Source organism: Pleurodeles waltl, chromosome 10 (assembly GCF_031143425.1).
Source record: "Pleurodeles waltl isolate 20211129_DDA chromosome 10, aPleWal1.hap1.20221129, whole genome shotgun sequence".
NCBI classification, from domain to species: Eukaryota; Metazoa; Chordata; class Amphibia; order Caudata; family Salamandridae; genus Pleurodeles; species Pleurodeles waltl.
Window position 1 is genome coordinate 310569271 of NC_090449.1, and position 19315 is coordinate 310588585.

General features: G+C 44.0%; 1 protein-coding gene across 2 annotated transcripts in view; it reads left to right on the forward strand.

The window, feature by feature from the left end:
* MCRIP2 (MAPK regulated corepressor interacting protein 2) overlaps positions 1-19315 on the forward strand; it is a 117519-nt gene that overhangs the window by 44864 nt on the left and 53340 nt on the right. For both annotated transcript variants that reach the window (XM_069210490.1, XM_069210491.1), the window contains one exon: positions 10487-10623. In XM_069210490.1, coding sequence (XP_069066591.1) covers positions 10487-10623 — 137 coding nt within the window. The remainder of the gene's footprint in view (positions 1-10486; positions 10624-19315) is intronic.

The window sequence follows — 19315 nt, forward strand, 5'->3', positions numbered from 1 at the left end:
CTGGTTTCTAAAAATGCATTTAAAAGAAAGAAGAGCAGAAGGACATAAGAAACATTACCTCCCGTCCCTCCCTCGCCTTCCTTTTAACCAATGAGGCCTCCTGCCTCCCCCCTAGACCCTCCCTTCCCCTTTCAAAACCCCCCCCCACCCTTATCCCCTCCTGTTCTTTTGTCTAGCCCACGCTAGACGGATTTCTTTCCCTTTCTTACCTGCACGGCGGGGCCTGGAGGTCGTCGATGGAGGCACTCCTCGGGACGCGGTGCTCCGCGAGGAGTGCTACGGCTGGGTCACGTCTTGAGCGAACGGCATGGCTGCTCGAGAGGCGTGTACTGGGGGCCGGCTGACGGGGTCAGCCGGCCCTCTGTGGCTGGGGCGTTAGTTTCCGGGTTTCTGCGCCGCGGAGCCGCGAGGACCGAGGAACTTCAATTTTTGGATGCTGGTCAGGTAGGACGGGCGTTCTGCCCGTGGTTTTTTGGATTTTTACAAGGATTGTGACCTTTTTAGGGTTTGGTGGAGCCCTGTTAGGGAGGACCAGGGTCCTATATGTAGGGTAGTGTTTTGGAATGAAAGGCAGTGTTATTTTGGTTACCATGCCTAAAGCTCCAGCAAAGAGACGTGGTTGTCTCTTCTTCCTCCTCGGAGGTGGGAGGGGAGGGTAGCATTGCTCTTCCTGAGAACCCACAGGTACCTGGCAGGGGTACTCCCCTCATGTCTAGTGAGGAAGTGCAGGATATGGGTGAAATGGCTGTCACCAGGGCACTGCAAGCTGGCGTGGCCAGGACTGATCAGTCTAAGCGTGCGCACTCATCGGTAGCGGCAAGGAAATCCTCATCGGAGAGTGAGGATGAGGCCCCATCAACGTCATCTGGGGGGAAATAGGTTTCCAGAAGAGGTAATGTGGGAAGTGATGACACATGTTCGGGACAGTTTAGGTTTCCCTGTGTTTCAACCTACAAACTCAGAGTCTCATTTATTTCCTCAAATATCAGACGCCTTTTATGTTTGCCATGCCTTTCCAGGGACCTGTGAAGGATATGGTGTTTCGTGAGTGGAAGGATGTGGAGAAGGCTCAGGTTCCACGATTCCTTCAGAAACTTTACTTACTTGAGGGTGAGGGGGTTTTTCCTCCTTCAATACGCCTGGACTCTATTCTGGCTACTCTAATTGGCAAAACGGCAGTCAATCCGGAGGATTGTGTGCCTACGTATGCCACAGACCGTAAAGTGGATTCAGGTCTTAAGAGTGCTTTTGCGGCGGAGAATCTGGCACTGAAGGCAGGAATTTATTCTGCTTATGCGTCACAATCATTGGTTCAAGGCTTTGATAAACTGGCGGTGGCTGTACAGGAAGGGGCGGAGTGTTCGGAGCTCCTGGCTGGTATGGAACAGCTGGCCAGATTATTGGCGGATGTGTCTTCAGATATAGTCCGTACTTCGGCTCTGGCATCTGGGTCTTTGATTGGGGCTCGTAGGTCCCTCTGGTTGCGTTCATGGAAGGCTGATCCAGGGGAAACGGCGGCCTTGTTGAGACTGCCGTTTGAGGGTTGTAACTTGTTTGGAGAACTATTACCATCCATACTTTCCAAGGCGTTTAAGGAGCGGAAGCATGCCTTACCTTATAAAGGGGTTTCTTCTTCGGGTAAAGGGTGGAAGAAGCATTCCAGATCTTCTCCTACTAGGGTTGCTAAATCCTTTTCGTTTAGGAGACGGCGTTTTCATCCGCGTTTTTCACCTAAGAAGTCTACTCCTGAGACCCGGGGTGGTTTCAAGAAGGGGTCCTGGCATTCGCTGTGGGCCTGGCAGAGGGCCGGTTGGGGTATGACTGTGTCACTTTCTTTCAGCTTGGGAGGACAGTGTAACCGATCATTGGGTACTAGACATGGTGACCAATGGTTATGTCATAGATTTTGTGGCGGTTCCTCCAGATTCCGGGGTGCATCCCACACCTCTGCCTTCAGAGGGGTCTTGGAGTGGAGCATTATTGGACGGAGTGCGGGACTTACTGGTCATGGGGGCCATTTCCCATGTTCCGCTAGACGACCGAGGTCAGGGCACTTATGCGGTCTTGTTTCTTGTGCGGAAAGTTTCAGGGGGATTTTCAACCGGTGCTCAATCTGAATGAGGTGAATACCTGGATCAGGACAGTGCATTTCCGCATGCTGTCCATTCGGACTATTTTTCCATTGGTCAGGCAAGGGGATTTTCTGGTGTCACTGGATCTGCCGGATGCTTACCCACACGTACCGGGGGCATGGTCCTCTCAAAAGTTCCTGAGGTTTGCTGTGGGGCAGGATCATTTCCAGTTTTGCGTTCTGCCTTTCGGTCTGAAATCTTCTCCCCGAATTTTCACGAATATGCTGGCTCCTCTAGTGGCTTTGCTTCATTCAGAAGGGGTGTTTCTGCACCCTTATCTAGTCGACATTTTGATTCATGCCCATTCACGAGACCTTTTGCAGAGGCAGGTGGCCCAAGTTCTGGGGGTCCTGCAATAACACGGGTTTTTGATCAATTGGGTGTAATCAGACTTTGTGCCGTCCCAGGATCTGGTTTTTCTAGGGGCTCGGTTTCAGCCTATTCTAGGGTTGGTGACTGTGTCCGAAAAAAGGTTGGATGCTCTCCAGGCTTTGGTAAAGAAGGTATGGTTACTGTCTGCTCCCCGAGCTCTTCTATGGTTGCGACTGCACATTTGGCGTCAGTGATATTTTGGGTTCTTGGGCACGTTTCCATCCCCTGTGCTTGATGACATGGTTCTTGAGTAGGTGGGATCCAGGGTCCGGTTCTCTGAAGGACGGGGTTCCAGGGTCCGGATTGATTCACAGAGAGTTGCAATGGTGGTTGGATGCAGACCACCTGAGGGTAGGGGTGTCTTTGTCACCTCTGAGACCCGTGGTGGTGACGACGGATGCCAGCCTCTCCGGTTGGGGGGCATGGATGGGGTCAGCTCAGATTCGGGGGTTTTGGTCCCCTCGGGAGGCGAGTCGGTCATCTAATTGGCGAGAATTGCGGGCTATATTCCTGGCTCTGGTCCATTTCCAGGATTCCCTGAGGGGGTTGGCGGTTCTGGTTCGCACAGACGACTTAGTGGCCGAGGCTTATGTCATTCGGCGAGAGTGGTAAATGTTCGGGTGGATCTACTGAGCAGAGTGATTCCTTCCTCTCAACTTTTCTCTCTCCGGAGGTCTCTGTTTCGGCATCTGGTTCGGCTTTGGGGTCTTCCAGTGCTGGATGTGTTTGCGTCAGTAGAGAATGCGATAGTGGAGTGCTTCTGCTCCCGGTTTCGGTGTCCCCAAGCATGGGAGGTGGACGGGATGTCATGTCCTTGGCCGCAGGGCCTTTTATATGCGTTCCCTCCGTTTCAACTATTCAGGGCGTTTCTGTTAGGTGCCAGTGGCTTTGAGTTCTACCTTGCTGGCTTCATGGAGACGTTCAACTTTGCTTTCTTATGGTAGACAGTGGAAGGTGTTTTCGTCTTGGTGCTTAAGTCGTGAGTTGGATCCTTCCTGCGCTTCTCTCTTTGAGGTGATGCAGTTCCTGCAGGACGGTGCTCGTTTAGGGTTGTCAGTGGCTTCTCTTCGGGTACAGTGGGCGGCTATTCAGGCATTTAGGGACCATGGCGTAATCTTCAAGTTGAAGGGCGATTGATGCCTGGATTTTTTCAGGGGCTTATTAATTTATTTCCTCGCCCGGTACGTTCTTTTCCCTCATGGGATCTGTCCTTGGTTTTGGATGTGTTGACGGGGGCCCCTTTTGACCCATTGGGGGACTATGATTTGCGACGTCTATCTTTGAAGACGTTCTTTTTGGTCGCCATTACTTCGGCTCGTCGGTTGGGGGAATTGGGGGCATTGGCATGTTCCTTTCCTTTTTTGTAAGATTTTTCCCGATAGGGTGGTTCTGGTTCCGGTGCCTTCCTTTATTCCAAAAGTCAATTCTTCGTTCCATTCCAGGCAGGCGGTCATCCTTCCTTCATTTTGTCCGGATCCCTCATCAGGGGAGGAGGTCCGTTTGCATTTGTTGGATGTACGTAGGGTTTTGTTGGAGTATCTGCGGGTGGTGGCTCCTTTTCGTACAGGGGATTCACTGTTTGTTACTTTTGGTCCGGCGCGCTAAGGTGAGAAACCTTCCACGGCTTCCTTGAGTCGGTGGGTTCGATCTTTGATTCTGTTGGCCTATTCCTTGAAAGAGGTGGTTCCTCCTCTAGGGATTCAGGGGAGGTCTTCCAGAGGCATGGCGGCGACGGTGGCAGAGCTTCAGGGGACTTCAGTGGTGGAGATTTGCAGGGCCGCCACTTGGGCTTCTCCTTCGGCGTTTGTGCGTCATTATAGGCTGTCGGACTTGGGTGGTTTGGAGTCGGTGTTTGGTCACCGGGTATTATCCTCTATGAGGTAATGTTTGGGATGTTCTTGGTGCAGGATATTAACTAAGGGTCTTGCAACTCGATGTCCGTCTCCTGTGTGTTTTTCTTGCTATGTCTCATTGGTTAAAAGGAAGGCGAGGGAGGGACGGGAGGTAATGCTTCCATTTTCTTACGATAATGGCATTACTCCTAGTCCTACTCCCTCGCCTTCCTTTTCCGTTCCCTCCCACCCTCCCGGTACGGACTGTCCGAGTTGCGGCTTGGGCTTGGTTTTTGTACAGGAGGGGATAAGGGTGGGGGGGGTTTTTGAAAGGGGAAGGGAGGGTCTAGGGGGGAGGCAGGAGGCCTCATTGGTTAAAAGGAAGGCGAGGGAGTAGGACTAGGAGTAATGCCATTATCGTAAGAAAATGGAAGCATTATGGTACAACTCCAAAATATTGGTTCTTATTTTCTCATTTCTTTTTAAAACTTTGCATATGCTACAGTTTCAATCAATGGCTGTTTTATGAAAAATGTTTGTGTTGTACACCACTTGCAGTCATCGCTATGTCAGAATCATTGAAAAAAACGGGTTCAGGATGTTAAATTATCTCGTCAGATGTATCTCCTCTAGTCCTGGGTCTCTCCTTCAATTTCAGATCCAGTAAATTTAGTTTTCAAGACATTTTCATCTAGAACTAAAAGCACCATAGTGCCAAAAACAGCGGTAATATTATAATGACACCTAAACAATCCGAAATACTTTGAATTTTGAAACTAAAGGTATTGTATTGTATTGCGACTAAATCCACTAAACATTAAACTCCACAGTATTTAGATATCACTACAAACCAAGGTTTATTGCCCAGAGCTTAGTAAGCGTGAGAGTGGATATTGGTCCAGATGGAAAGCACTTGAAGGTTGGAGCTGAGGGGATGGTGTGGGTGTAATAAAGATCCAACTTCTGGACGTGTTGCTTGCATGTGGATAGTAAGTGCTGAACTAATGCTACAATACAAAGCACTGCAGCCATTATGGCATTACCTATCTATAGAGATTATGGTCTCTTTTTCTCCCAAAGTCACAACATCAGTATCTACTGGTTTGATTGTAGCCCGTACTGCAAAGTATATAGTCATCTTTTCATGGTATTCTGCTGGTATGTATCGGTGCTTAATTTGTGCTTGTTGTTTCCAGTGCTGAGCACCGGCACTTGTTTTTGAGGGCCGGGGCTTATTCTTCTGCCTCAAGCATTTGCTGCGAGCAAAAGACACATATGAGAAAGACGGAGGAAGGGAAAAATGAAAAAGCATCACAAACAGATAAAGTAGAAAGCTGTAAGAGTGGGCTGAAGGGTAGGGAGTGGCTTTATATGGATTGAAGTGTCCCGAGATGGCTTCAGGATTACGCTGCCTGAGTATTCCGTATTCACACATTTAATTGCAGCAGCCGCGTGTTTGAGGAGGGCTTTGGGCACCGGCACCTTTTTATTTACAAATTAAGCACTGGTATGTATAATACATTTAGCAAGCAGATGGGTATGGCAATGAACCAAGGAAGTAACAAGTTTAAACACATTCTTGGTCAACAGTGAGCTTTACCTGACCACAACACACTACACCGCAAGATGTGTGGTTTGGGGTACGGGAAGGGTGGGGTTGAATAGTGTGGAAGGAACAGCAGCCATCTTTATGAACGGCAGCACTTCATTTGATTTATTTTCAACTATACTCATTCACCGACGCATGCGCCGGACATGACGCAGCGCCAATGGCCTGGCCACCCAGCCTGTGCTGATCTTTGCATTTGATCAGCACATGGTCTGCTACTAACTAGATCACAGTGCCGATGCTGCAGTTTAATTACAATGAGAAGTCCACAAAAGCGGCCCACTGAAACCCACAAAACTGCCATGCCACATAACCAAACTGGCCCTCTATACTCTAAAACGAGCATTGGCAATGCCAACAGGTCTGGCTCTAAAGGAAGGTTGTCTGGTAATGTGAAAAATTACAATTAATTTGGGTGGGAGTAGATGTGTTTTGGAAGCAAGGAACTGTATTGCAATATTGGAGTAGGTTAAAAGGTTAGGTGACGTGCAGTGTCAAGCCAAACCTAAACATCCATGTAGGTTAATGACTGTCTTCCTCCTTGGTGTGTTGTTGTCAGAGAAAAACACTGTTAATTATCTAGTTACCTAAGGCACTTACCCCGACTCTCCACCCCACCCTAAACCCTACCCTGTCCTACAAACTCCCCCACCCTGTCCTAAACACTACCCCAACCTCTGCTCGCCCTAAAACCTACCGTACTGTGTCCTAAAAACTACCCCCACCCCCACCCTAAAACCTACCCTGTCCTAAAAACTCACCCACCCGCCCGACCCCTTCCTTAAAACCTAAAACCTACCCAGCCCTGTCCAAAACTTACCCTGTCCTAAAAACTCCCTCACCCTGTCCTAAAAACGACCCCGACCCCCCCACCCTGAATTCTAAAACGTACACTGCCTTAAAAAATAACCTACCCTGCCTAAAAATGACCCTCACCCTCCACCCTCCACCCCTGTCCTAAAACCTAAAAAACTACCCACTCCGTCCCAAAAACTACCCTCCGCCCTGCCCTAAAACCTACTCCACCCTGTCCTAAAAACTATCCCGCTCGGTCCTGAAAACTGCTCGATCCTGCCCTGAATCCTAAAACCTACCCCACCCTGTCCTAAACACAACCCCAACCTCTGCCCTAAAACCTACCCTACTGTGTCCTAAAAACTACCCCGATCCCCACCCTAAAACCTACCCTGTCCTAAAAAACGCACCCGACCCCTTCCTTAAACCCTAAAACCTACTCAGCCCTGTCCAGAAACTACCCTGACCCCCTACATAAAACCTACCCTGTCCTAAAAACTCCCTCACCCTGTCCTAAAAACTATCCCGACCCCCCACCCTGAACTCTAAAACTTACACTGTCTTAAAAACTAACCTACGCTGCCAAAAAATGACCCTGACCCTCCACCCCTGCCCTAAAACCTAAAAAACTACCCACTCTGTCCCAAAAACTACCCTCCGCCCTGCCCTAAAACCTACCCCACCCTGTCCTAAATACTATCCCGCTCTGCCCTGAAAACTACTCGATCCTGCCCTGAATCCTAAAACCTATCCCACCCTGTCCTATAAACTACCGGAAAGCCCCTGCCCTGAACCCTAAAACCTACTCCTCCCTGTCCCAAAAACGACCCCGACCATAGCCACCCGCCAATTCTAAAACATACCCCTCCCGCCCCACCCCACTTTCCCGGCCGCCGCGTTCCTCTTCCAGCTGTACCTCCTGTGTGCATGAACTACGCAAATGCATAGTGCCTGTGTTTCAGGGCAGGCGTGATGACGCTTGCGTGCTTACGGCCTGCGTGGCTCCGGCCGTTGTAAAGGTCGTTTCCTTTCTGTAGTGATACTCACATAAATGGCTGGGTAACAGCTTGGCTGTCAAACCAGACTATGTTGAACGTTACTCTATAATAAACAGATCGTCCAAACTTTTAATGTGCATGAATGATTTAGTTAATTAAGGTCTTGAATGTCTCACACAAAATAAGCACAAGTAATATGGTCGTATTAAAGGACTGAAGACAAATACAAGAACAGTTTGAATTACCTTTTTATAGCGTTACAGAGAAAAGGACAAATGTTTGTCTTTAAAGCCATGAGCAGAGGCCAACCCTCTCCTGCACTGCTGTTTCAAGCTGACCGTCTACTTGTCACTGTGCAGAGAAGGAACCGGTCTGACTTTCTACGGAGGCCCAATATCTCACGGCAGACTGATGCAATGGGCGATACACCCACCTGCAGAGAGAGGGAAGCCTAAAGGTCCCAGGGACCTCCATCCTTCCTCTTCCAAAGGGCGCCACATCTAAAGTTTGTAGAACGACACGTGCGAAAAGGCAACGGGCTCCTTTGGCCAGTGCTGCGTTAAGGCCATGGCATGCAGTTGCTTTAGAGGACCGTCACAAAAGGCCACCAGAAGGAGTCGGTTGGCAACACATTTTTTTATTGTGGGGGGGAACGGAGCACCTAAACACCAAAATATATTTTTTCTTGGGTATTAAAAAACTTTGCGTTAGGTCCAACGAATAGCCTTTCCTTCCCCATTGTTCAGACAGCACTCCCACAACCACCCTTGGTGCTCATCCAGCCTGAAATAAACAGCACCTTCTTTATTAAAAAACTCATAAGCAATTATCCATGGAACGGTATGAAACAGACCAGAATGTTGGGCCCCAGATCAGCAGACACACTGAATCCCGTGGACTGAGTCTTACGCAGTCACTGAACAGTTTGGAGCGACAACACAGAATGTAGGCTTTAGAAGTCACTGCAGAGCATTGGCTGGGAACCAGACCACATTTTAATCCTGACAGTGACTCAGCAGTACTGTAATACCCCAAGGCCAACCTCCGTGACTTTAAAAGAAAGGCGTTCATTATCCAACCTGACAGAAAATTGGCGGGATATACACAGGCCACCGTGCACCGACCCCAAGGAGTATTTGGCTACGGGTGCTCCAGCCAAGCATTGGCAAGCCTGTAACCTGCCTGGAAACAATGTCTGACGGCTTGGCCCTTGTTTCTTAAGGACTGGCTCTAAAATTCAGCTAGGACATGCACCCCGAGCACTGCCCTATTTTCTCTGCAATAAAATTTCTGAAACACAAAAACTGTAAAACACAGAATAAGTGAGTGAATGTATAAAATCTGCCTTTCGGCTTGGACTAGTAGCACTTGTAAACAAATGGTCTTGGTATCCAGCTGCACTTCAAATGCGCCCCATGAAGACCACTGACCTCTCTGAGAACTTGGTGGCCACATTCTTTTGCTGATCTGTTTAATTGGCTGGATTGAGGTTTTGAGCCACAGCTGAAATCGTTCAGTTTTTTGTCACATTTTGCAATTTCCATATTATTGCCATTGTACAACTAATTTGTCATAGTAAAAATAGTGTTTACTGCAAAACTGATTGCATGATTCAAGACTTTGTACAAGGAAGTGTCAGGACTAATATCCCAAGACAGCCTCACTTTTTTTTGTACCTCTCAGCAAGGATTTACTCCTTTTCTCCCGAGTTTAAGTTCAATAAAACTTTTTTAAATAAACATTCATGAAATGTAGTTGATAACTGACAGTTGCAGCCCTAGATGCCATTTGTGTTTGTATGAAAGACAGATAAATAGACCGTCAGACTCCAGTCAGTGTCTGTCTGAACGAACGTGTACGTTTTATAATGGTGCTGCTGGCACGATACATATCTTTCCCTGTGTGTGTAGGTTGCATTGCCGCCTGCGTGGAGTGCGTGTTGCGTTTCGGGGAAAACTGCACTCCTGCCTTGCTGCTGTCAGGCTGTAAAATGTCTTTGTGAGTGAGGAAAGCTTATTGTGGCTGTTCATTGTAGAAACACCACTCACTGCGGTTCTACGGGCTGCAGTTACTGTGTTTGTGGCAGAGGCCCGCACAGCTCTGCCCCTGTGCTCTGCCTGTTTTGGATGCGAAAGGCAAGTTTGCAATGCCGATTACGTGCTGTTACCTGGCCACTCTGTGAGTGAAGAGTAGAATGCTGCTACCTGTACAGATGGAGAGAATGGTGGATGGAGAAAAGAGCGGTGGGTGGAAATATGGATGGCCGTATGAAGGAAGGCTGGATAACTGATGAAAAGCAAGAAATGAAAAAAGATATAGAGAATAAAGTAAGAATAACAAGAAAGAAAGATGGAGAGAAGGGAGTATGGTTGAAATAAAGTAGAGAAACAGTGAAAGGAAGATAAAGCAAGAAGAAAAATAAAAGTTTAGAGAGAAAAAAGATCAAATGCGGAAAAAAGTGTTTGAAAGAAAAAAAAGGACAAAATACTGATAGAAGGCTAGAGAAAAGGAGCAAACTTAAGTATTTCCGAATTTCCTCGAGGGGAGCAATCTCCTGATTGACTGGTAGTTTACTTGCTTCACCAGCTAGACAATCTCTCTTTTGAACACAGTGCACATTAGGGGTACATTATTATATTGGCTGTTTCCTTGCTTTTGGTGTTGTCTTTTTGGCAGAAACGCTTAAGCAGGCGTTTTCAGTAGACCGGTTATTTAATTGTGCTTTGTCCTCCATTTCTCGATTTCCAGTAAACCAGTAGCAGTCCCTAAGCTTGTGTTCAACAGAGTGAATGGGAAGAAACACCAGCCATCCAGCCAGCAGCTCACAGCCACAGAGGACAGCTACACGCCAGCGCACGAGGAGAACGTCCGCTTCGTCAATGAAGGTAAGACTGAGTTAGTGGAACACATAGTCTACACCCTTGTAGGGCTGAGAGTTCTGAAAGCTGATGTCAGTAAGTCTCTCGAACTCAGCCTGAGTTTGTACTCCTATGTCGACGTTATATATGTTTTGTTAATGCAAACATCCGTTTTTAAATTTCTGGAAATACACACATTTTGATATCAAATTTAAACTTTCCTTATTGCATTAATAAACCAACCCCTCAAACAAAAACTTATCATTCAGCTAGTTTGAATGAAAAAAATATTTTCACCTTAAATGCCTGTGTTTTTTTTTTTTTTTAATCGTTTGATCACCAAAGATCAGCTTGAGCAAGACAGTAATGTTTCCAACCACCGAGGACACATTAGGCCTCCAAACACCATCAAATACATAGGATGTCAGTCATATACCAGGGAGTTCTATCTCCATTAAACTGGGATTATGTCACGAATGCTCAGTTTGTCAAATGCATCATTAGGTCAACACCACCGTCTATAATGCTTACCAATATGGTCAGTATAATCTTCATTATGTCAGGGTTAGAAGCAACAGAGAGGTGGTGGCCATCTTAAAAGAAATATTCGTAGTATACCAAAGTTGGCTTCCAGTGGTGGACAGCAGCATGCCAGAAATACCCAAAATAAGGCAGGAATGTATTTCATTACCAGTGGGGGGTCCCTTGTATTCTTGTGGGAAGGTGGGCTACCAGGTGGTATGGGTGAAAGAGTGGCATCACACAAGATGCAGGCTCACTTACACATGCAGACACGGGTGTGCACGCATACACATTTACACACACCCACACAAGTGCAAGCACATTTACATACATATATACACCCATGCACATACACACTTACAGAAACATAAAAACTAAGTCTCTCTCTCTCTCTCTCTCTCTCTTCTCTCTCTCTCTTCTCTCTCTCTCTTCTCTCTTCTCTCTCTCTTCTCTCTCTCCCCCCCCCCCCCCCGATCCAAACGTAGGGAGGAACAGTACAGCGTCATCCTGAGACCTCCTTTTCAGTGCACGTGTTCGTACATGGCGTGGGCCCTGCATTATATGGGTAATCACCACTACTGAGCCTCCTGAAAGCCACACGATTATTAACCTTATATTGGAGTAACTGCCTGCAAAGTCACACTGCATGTGTTACCACAGGGTCTGCACAAGCAAAACAAAATGATTGGCTACTGGACAGGGGTGAAGAGGGCAAACACTCTGCCAAAGACCTGGTGGTTGCCTGGTTACCCTCAGCTCTTTGAAAGAGCCCTGAGTACTCTCACCTTACCTTAGATTTCGGGCCACCACCCATGCGATGCTTTCTGTGTGGCTGCTGTCTGTCAGGCACAGGGATTGGATCTGTCACACGCCACCTCTTAAGGTGTGTCACATGTTCGGCACCTTTAATGGCTGCTAGACTTTCTAGTGGGGCAACGCCCATGACTGAATGGAAAAGACACTGATGTGCGGCGCTCTACAAAGGAGTGGATCCGTTCACATTTGAAGGTGCTGTTCTGCAAAGGCAAATACAATGTATCTGTGTTTTGGGCTATGGGGCGTCCCATACAACTGGAAAGTTTCACCTCTGTGTGAGATATGTCTCGGAAATAGGGGATCCTTCCATGCCTTTGGGGACTGCATGGCTCTGTATTAATTGAGGCTCTGGTTTTTGTTGTAGTTTTTAACATTTCCACATAGTTATCTATTTATGTCTTTGCTCTTCTTATCAGTATTTATCCTTACTTATTTTGTAAAGTATAAAAAAATAAGTTGCAGCTAGTATATTTCTATATTGTGTATCATTAACTGCACACTCATACTTGGATGCTTGTCATCTATATGAACGTTGAGTAGCCTATATAATGCACTTTTCTGAAGGCATTAGCTTCGCAGTACTGACGTGCACACCTGCAGCTGTTTAAGGAAATCTCATCTCTCTTTGTTAATATCCTAGCTGGTAATCGGAATAGATATTGAACTAATGGTAAAAAATGTCAGAATAGCGAGCCATTCAAAAAAGGACAAACGTTATTTATTTTTCTATTTTTAAAAATAAATACATACAGGGATTACACATTGTTTTCCTGCAGTATATTGGTGTAATTAAATCAGTAAAAAAAAATGGAAGCATTTTTTATAATGGAGTTTTCACCATCTTGGTCGCATGGGCATTCCATCAGTCAACCTCACCAAACCTTTGCTCCATTAGTAGCTTGGCTAAGGTCGGATACCCCAGACTTTTCATCAGCCTGGAAAGTGAGAAACATCTTTGAGGTACTTCACTATATTCTAAGGCTATAAACCACGCAACTGCCATGTTCTGCCTCCCTGCTTAGAATCAAACGCTGCCAAATCCCATTAGGTCCTGAAAACCCTTCTGTTTCTGCATGCTTATGGTTTAAATCGTCTTTGGTTCCAGGGTGACCATCATCACTGTTTGTCCCAGTCACTAGTTCCATCTCCTCGTGACTTCAGAAATCACTTACCAACTCTGGCACAGGACTCTGAATCATCCCATAGGCAGAGTATGCTTAGCCTAAATTCCATGATTTAAATGAAAGCTTTAGCCCATCACTTTGATGGAGAGAGCCGATAAGGACTTAACTGAGGATAAGCTACCACTACTGTAGGTCTTTCGATATCTGCATCAAAAGTATAGACTTTCCCATCTAGGGAATCAGCAACGCTCATCACAAAATAGACTTAACACCTCTAAGGATAACTGTATGGCCATGCAGAGAGTTAGTCTTTCACTAGTTTTCTGCTTGCTCTAGATTAATGCATTCCAATAGTGATCACTTGTGTGCTTGCTTAAGTGGCACTTAAGCAAGGAGTTATGGAACATAGGAGAAAAGATGGGGATGCTTCTTGTAGAAGAGCACATGGAGAGGAGGTAGAAGATGGTATGATGGGTCATTGAGGGTACTCGTCCAAGAAAAGACAAAGAATGTTAAATATAATGAAGATGTCACTACGGAGATGGGGAACAGAGTGTGGCTTGTGGAGGTGTTTCCTGTAAAGGGGATGTTATGATACACTGTGTTTGTTGATTGTACTATGAGGTTTATAGTGAGGGTGTGCCAGGCCAGTTGCAGAATTATTTTGTAGTTTGGTGTTTAGGCACTTAACTCTGCTTGTTTAGTGGGGTCCCCTGTTGGTTCCGTAGACGGCGTTGCAGTCTGTTCAGGGTGAAAGGTGAAGGGTTGATTGTTCTGGGTGATCCTCATGTGCCAAACTGAGGAAGGGTTGTTGTCCTATGAGGGTCTATGGGACACTTTCCTGGAAGATTCTGGAGATGTTACAATCCCGTCAAAGAAGAAAGCCAATGAGTTTGCACACAAAACGTACATCCACTCCCGAGCCTAATTGCCTACCGAAGACCATATTCAACTTAAACGTAGATATGTGGTCACATTGCTGTATCCCTCTATTCAACACTATGTACAATAACAAACATTTTACAGATTGATGGAGAGGTTCAACTCTTCATCCATTACATAAAAAAGCAGTACGTAAGATCGACTACCTAAAAGTCAGGTCTGTGCAAACCTCATTCTGGAGGACCTGGAGAAATGTGTCAGCGATAACAATCTTTTGTCATTGTATCAAACTGAGTTTTCTCCAAGAAGCAGTACTGTAGACAACAACTTAGCTGTTTCTTTGTTTACCAACTATTATATCCATGTCAACAATTCAAGTGTATTTTTGGTTTATACATTTTAGTATAGCATTTAAAGACCGGGGTTTTGCTTTCACTTAAACATTTGTGATGGGATATAGACATAAAGCTTCTGAAAGCTGTTATACCTGGGTCCAAATAAAACTGCAAAGAGGATCCTAAATTAGGGGTATGTTTTTTTTATTTTTAACTCCTGCTCTTTAGCCTGTACATTGCCAATTTGGGGTCCTCTCTGTTAGGTAAACACTTTTCTACCTAATCAAAAAGGGATATTCACGTTTTGCAGAATGCTGATGATACAGTGGTGCTTATTTGCACTAGACCTACATACAGCATTAAATACTTTAGATGTTTATAATTCAGCCAACAAATGACAGCACCTATTCTGCACATCCACATTCAGTTATTTAGATATATGGGATCTTGGTTTCTCAAGGCATTGCTTTGCCATGATCAGGAACCAGTCTTGTTCTTTAATACATGCTCATTGCAGACTGTACACATAATTGTCTGGTCTTTTCTCTGCCATAATAATATAGTTGATCAATGCAAAAGTATTGACCCCTTGGCCTTTCCATTGAAAAGTTATGTCTGATTAGACTTAGAATAATATTATATGTACAGTAAACTTGCTTCATGTACCAGGTAATCATGATTGGGGCTAAAGTTTGACTTAATAATAGATGATCTTGCATATATGTCCTTCTTTGGTAACTTCTGCCACAGGGTATGCAGGTCAGTAGACAATACCTTAAAACACATGGCATGGGCTTACAGATCTTGCTGTGTAGGCTGGGGTATTAATCGTTTGGCGATATATATGAAGGAGTGCCACTGATCAATTAAAGGCCCATGATATTCAGAACAAGAAGAGTTCTGTGAAAGCTCGAAGACATATCTACCCGATCAGCTAGTAATATCAAAGGTGTCAGATTATTTAGTTTTTGAAAATTAAACTTCGCCTCGTATTTAATAAGTTCCTATGAGATTAGAATGTAGCACGTATATCTAAGCATGTTCGTAGTGTATTCCATCACTGTATCATTTCAAAAATAGTGTATCAAAAATATTGTAGGAAATTAGATAGAAGGTAAGAGTGTTGTTAGAGGTTTTTTTTTAACAGTTGGACATATCATTTTTAATATTTAACAGCAGTTTACAAGTTTTTGTGTTATAAGCTGTTACTACTTTAATATTAAGTATGTTTGCTTTTTTTAGTATGTCTTTTTAATTTGGCAATATATTTTATGCATTTTAAAAATGTTATACCACATTGGTTTTTAGATTGGTTTGTAGTAGGAAAGGTGGGACTTTTTTATACATTCTTTTATTGATTATAATTGTTTAATACGTTTTTAAAATGTGGATATCAATTATGTTACGCTCTAGGTGTTTTGTATAATAATTTTACAGTGATAGCTTTTAAAATAATTTGTTGGGATTTTGTTCTGTTATTAATTTAGTTTGTTTTGTAGTTGCTGATTTTTTTGTGTATTGGAGTGGGAAGCGTTTTAAATATATATTATTTGATGTTAGAGTTGATATTTTTTAAAATGATGTCATGCATAATTCTGTATATTAATTTTGTGGGTTTAGATAATGCCATCAATATCTTTGTACATGTTACGGAAATGTGTTTTATGTTTATTTTACATAAATATAAGTTATTTTGTATTCATTTAGGATTAGGGAAATTACATCTCATCCCCCCCACCTCCATAGTCCAACACTTTATCTACTGTTGCTTACGTTGGAGTGTGAAATAGTAAATTTGACCCCTCCAAAGTAAAGCACTTTCTCTACTGTTACTCGGGTTGAAGTGTGAATAGTAAATCTGACCCATCCATAATTCCAAACTTTTCCTACTATTGCTTATGTTGTAGTAGGAATAGTAAATCTAACCAGTCCAAAGTCCAACACTTTTCCTACTTTTGATTTTGTTGTAGTGGAAATAGTAAACCTAACCCTTCCACGGTCCAACACTTTCCCTACTGTTGCTAACACTGGAGTAGGGATTGTAATTCTGATCACCAAAGATCAACACTTTCCTCACTGTTGCTCAGGTTTGGGTTGTGAGTATTGGATTTGATCCCTCCAAGTCTACTTTTTTATCTGCTTTTTTAAAATTCTTTTAATATATTTTTGTTTCAATTTTAAAAATGTGTTTAATATAAATTTGTTTTTATCATTTATTGTTTTGTAGTAATATTTTTATTAATGTTGTTAATGTTTATTAATGTTAATGTTTTTAGTATAGTTGTATGCATGTTAAAATGCAGCGTTTGATATTATAATTTGCTTAATAGTCTTTTTTCTTATTCATGTTTACATTTTATTTTTTGAAATATTCTGTTAATTATTTGTGCATTTATTATAAAGTATATATTTACATTTTATGGTAATTAGTTACACGTTTATTTACAGATGTATATATTCTAAGAATATTTTTTATATGGAAAATTATTTTTTAAAGTCAATTTGTTTTAAAGTTAATATAGTGTACTATAGTTAAAGTTCATAGTTTGGAATTTTAGAAACATTGATGGGATTTGTATGAAAGCCAATGTTGTTTGTGCTTTACGTCTAATGAAGCTCTATTACATGTATTTTATATTTGTAAGTAGCTTAAATCAAATGAAAGGAATTTGCTGAGAACTTTGCTTCTTAAATAGAGTATGCGTATATCCTCAGAGGCCTTGAACTTTTGTATCAATAGTGGTGATTGATATATTTTATCAGGTGCGAGAAAGTATTTATCCTTGACTGTCAGAAGGCTCAGAGAAGTGCGCATACAATGTCAGCGAGTTAATTGGTTTTGCTTTTACATTCATTGTCATGAACTTTCAGTTTTTTAGATTATGTATCATGCTTTGGGTATATTTAGGGACTGCAGGGAACTCTAGATGTAATTATTAGTTTGACATTATCACTATATTTCATTATTTTGCATATTATGCTTAAATAAATTTAATTTCCAACGGCAATCAGTAGTGGCATTATGAGTAACTCGGACCGGTTATAATTGATCCCCAGTACATACTAGGTTATGTGGGGTTATATAGGAATCCCCTCCTTTTTTATCTCATAAGCACTTAGAGTCTGATTTAGATATTGGCGGACAGGTTACTCTGTCACAAAGGTGATGGCTATCCCATCCGCCGAAATCTGAAAACCATTATGTCCTATGGGATTTAGATTTTGGCGGATGGGATATCTGTCACAGTTGTGAAGGGGGAACCAGTCCGCTAATATCCAAATCAGGCCCTTAGTCACTTTGTACATCAGAAAATTGAGCACCTCTCATGTGGCTCATGTTATCATTGCTTTTTCCCAGCGTGCTGTTGTGATTGTTGGGTTGTAAGGGCGACAAGATGGCATGACTATTGCTGACAACCATTCTTCCCAAAAGCATGTGGGAAGGTGAGTTTGACGTGTAGGGTATTGCTTCACATTCATGAAGAAACCTGAACACTTTCAGCTCCTGGTCTATGTCTTGTTCTTCTGTTGTACTTATTATATTCTTTAACATTATCTTAAAGCATTGCACCTCTCCATTCACTTGAATCTCTTGCACCATGTGGTCAGTGCTTGGCAACTGTACCTATTCTGAAAGGCCAGCCTTGATCTTTACTACCCTTTGATGCACTTTCTGCAGAGGATTCACAGTTCTCCATACAAGGGACCAGGCATGAAGATTCAAGTACCTTTCATTAATGAGCCTTGGGCAGAGATTAACACATCCTTCCACACTTTCATAATCACTTAGACTTTTCTTTCCTTCAGGAATTCTATGATGATGGTCTCGACTTTGGTTCAATCTGGTGGCTGAATGAACTTGCAGACGTAAGTCCAAAGACTGGAATGCCTATATGAATTCTTGTAGGTTGATCACTTTGAGTCTTACACCCTCCATGACTAGTCTCGGATACTTCTCAATTTTATCTGCTTCACAGTACTTCTTGTGGGTGGCTGGCCAGCTCACGAGTCCTATCCGGATCATTGCATTGGCCAAAGGCATACGAGAGTCACTGAATATTTGCTTGAGCTGTTTGTTTGAGCTGCATCCTTGGATTACTAGTCCACTGACCTCATCCTTTAAGTCTACCACGTGCACATACTGATCAGTTCCATCAGCCGGTCATGGAATGCATCAGAGAACTCCTATTTTTTGTTTGTTCTATCAGAGCAATGCAGAGGGTAGTAGAACTGACTTTGTGCACCCTTTGATCCCCTGTGACATAAGATGATTGACCCTTGTTGCATGTGCAATCCTTTAACAACCTCCTCTTTGCTGCTGGGGCATTACAGGGCGGGATAATTGTGCACACTACAGAAAACTTTTCACTGGACTCTTTGAGCCATCCTTAGTTTCTGTTCCTTTCACTACCTTTACGATCACTGAGAACAGAGGTAGCAAGTTAGTGACAGAAATGCCAAACCGCGATCTGTAGGTAAAGCCTGCTAACACAGACTACTTCCATTTGACAGCTGCTTTCTATTGTAGTTGGAGAGAGCCACTGCAGCAGTATCATCATCTGCATTGCCTTCTGCTGTACTTGGCAGTGTCAGGACAATGTTGTAGGCATCCTTGTCCACAGAATGATGTAATCACAATCTTTTGGTAGTTGTGTCATTCTTGTTCATTGTCAATGTGTAATTTTTTGTTCTACGATACCCACCATAGACCAAAAGGTTAGGGCACTGTGGGCCTGATTATTGAGTTTGGCTGACGGTTACACCGTCTGCCGAACTTCCAACGGGGAGGTTGCCTCCATACTGGCTACCTCCCCGCCGGGCCCATTGAGAGTTTCCCACTAGGTCAGCGGGCTGAAACCTGAGTTTATGCCCACTATCCCAACAGAAAACAGCCTACAGCATTGTCTCTGGCTTCTAATTGAGCCGGCGGCAATGCTGTAGAGTGCAGAGTGCACCACCACCCTTGCAATGTTCACTGTCTGCGAGGGTACTAGCCAGGGAGGCCCCTGCACTGCCCATGCCAAGGGCATGGACAGTGCA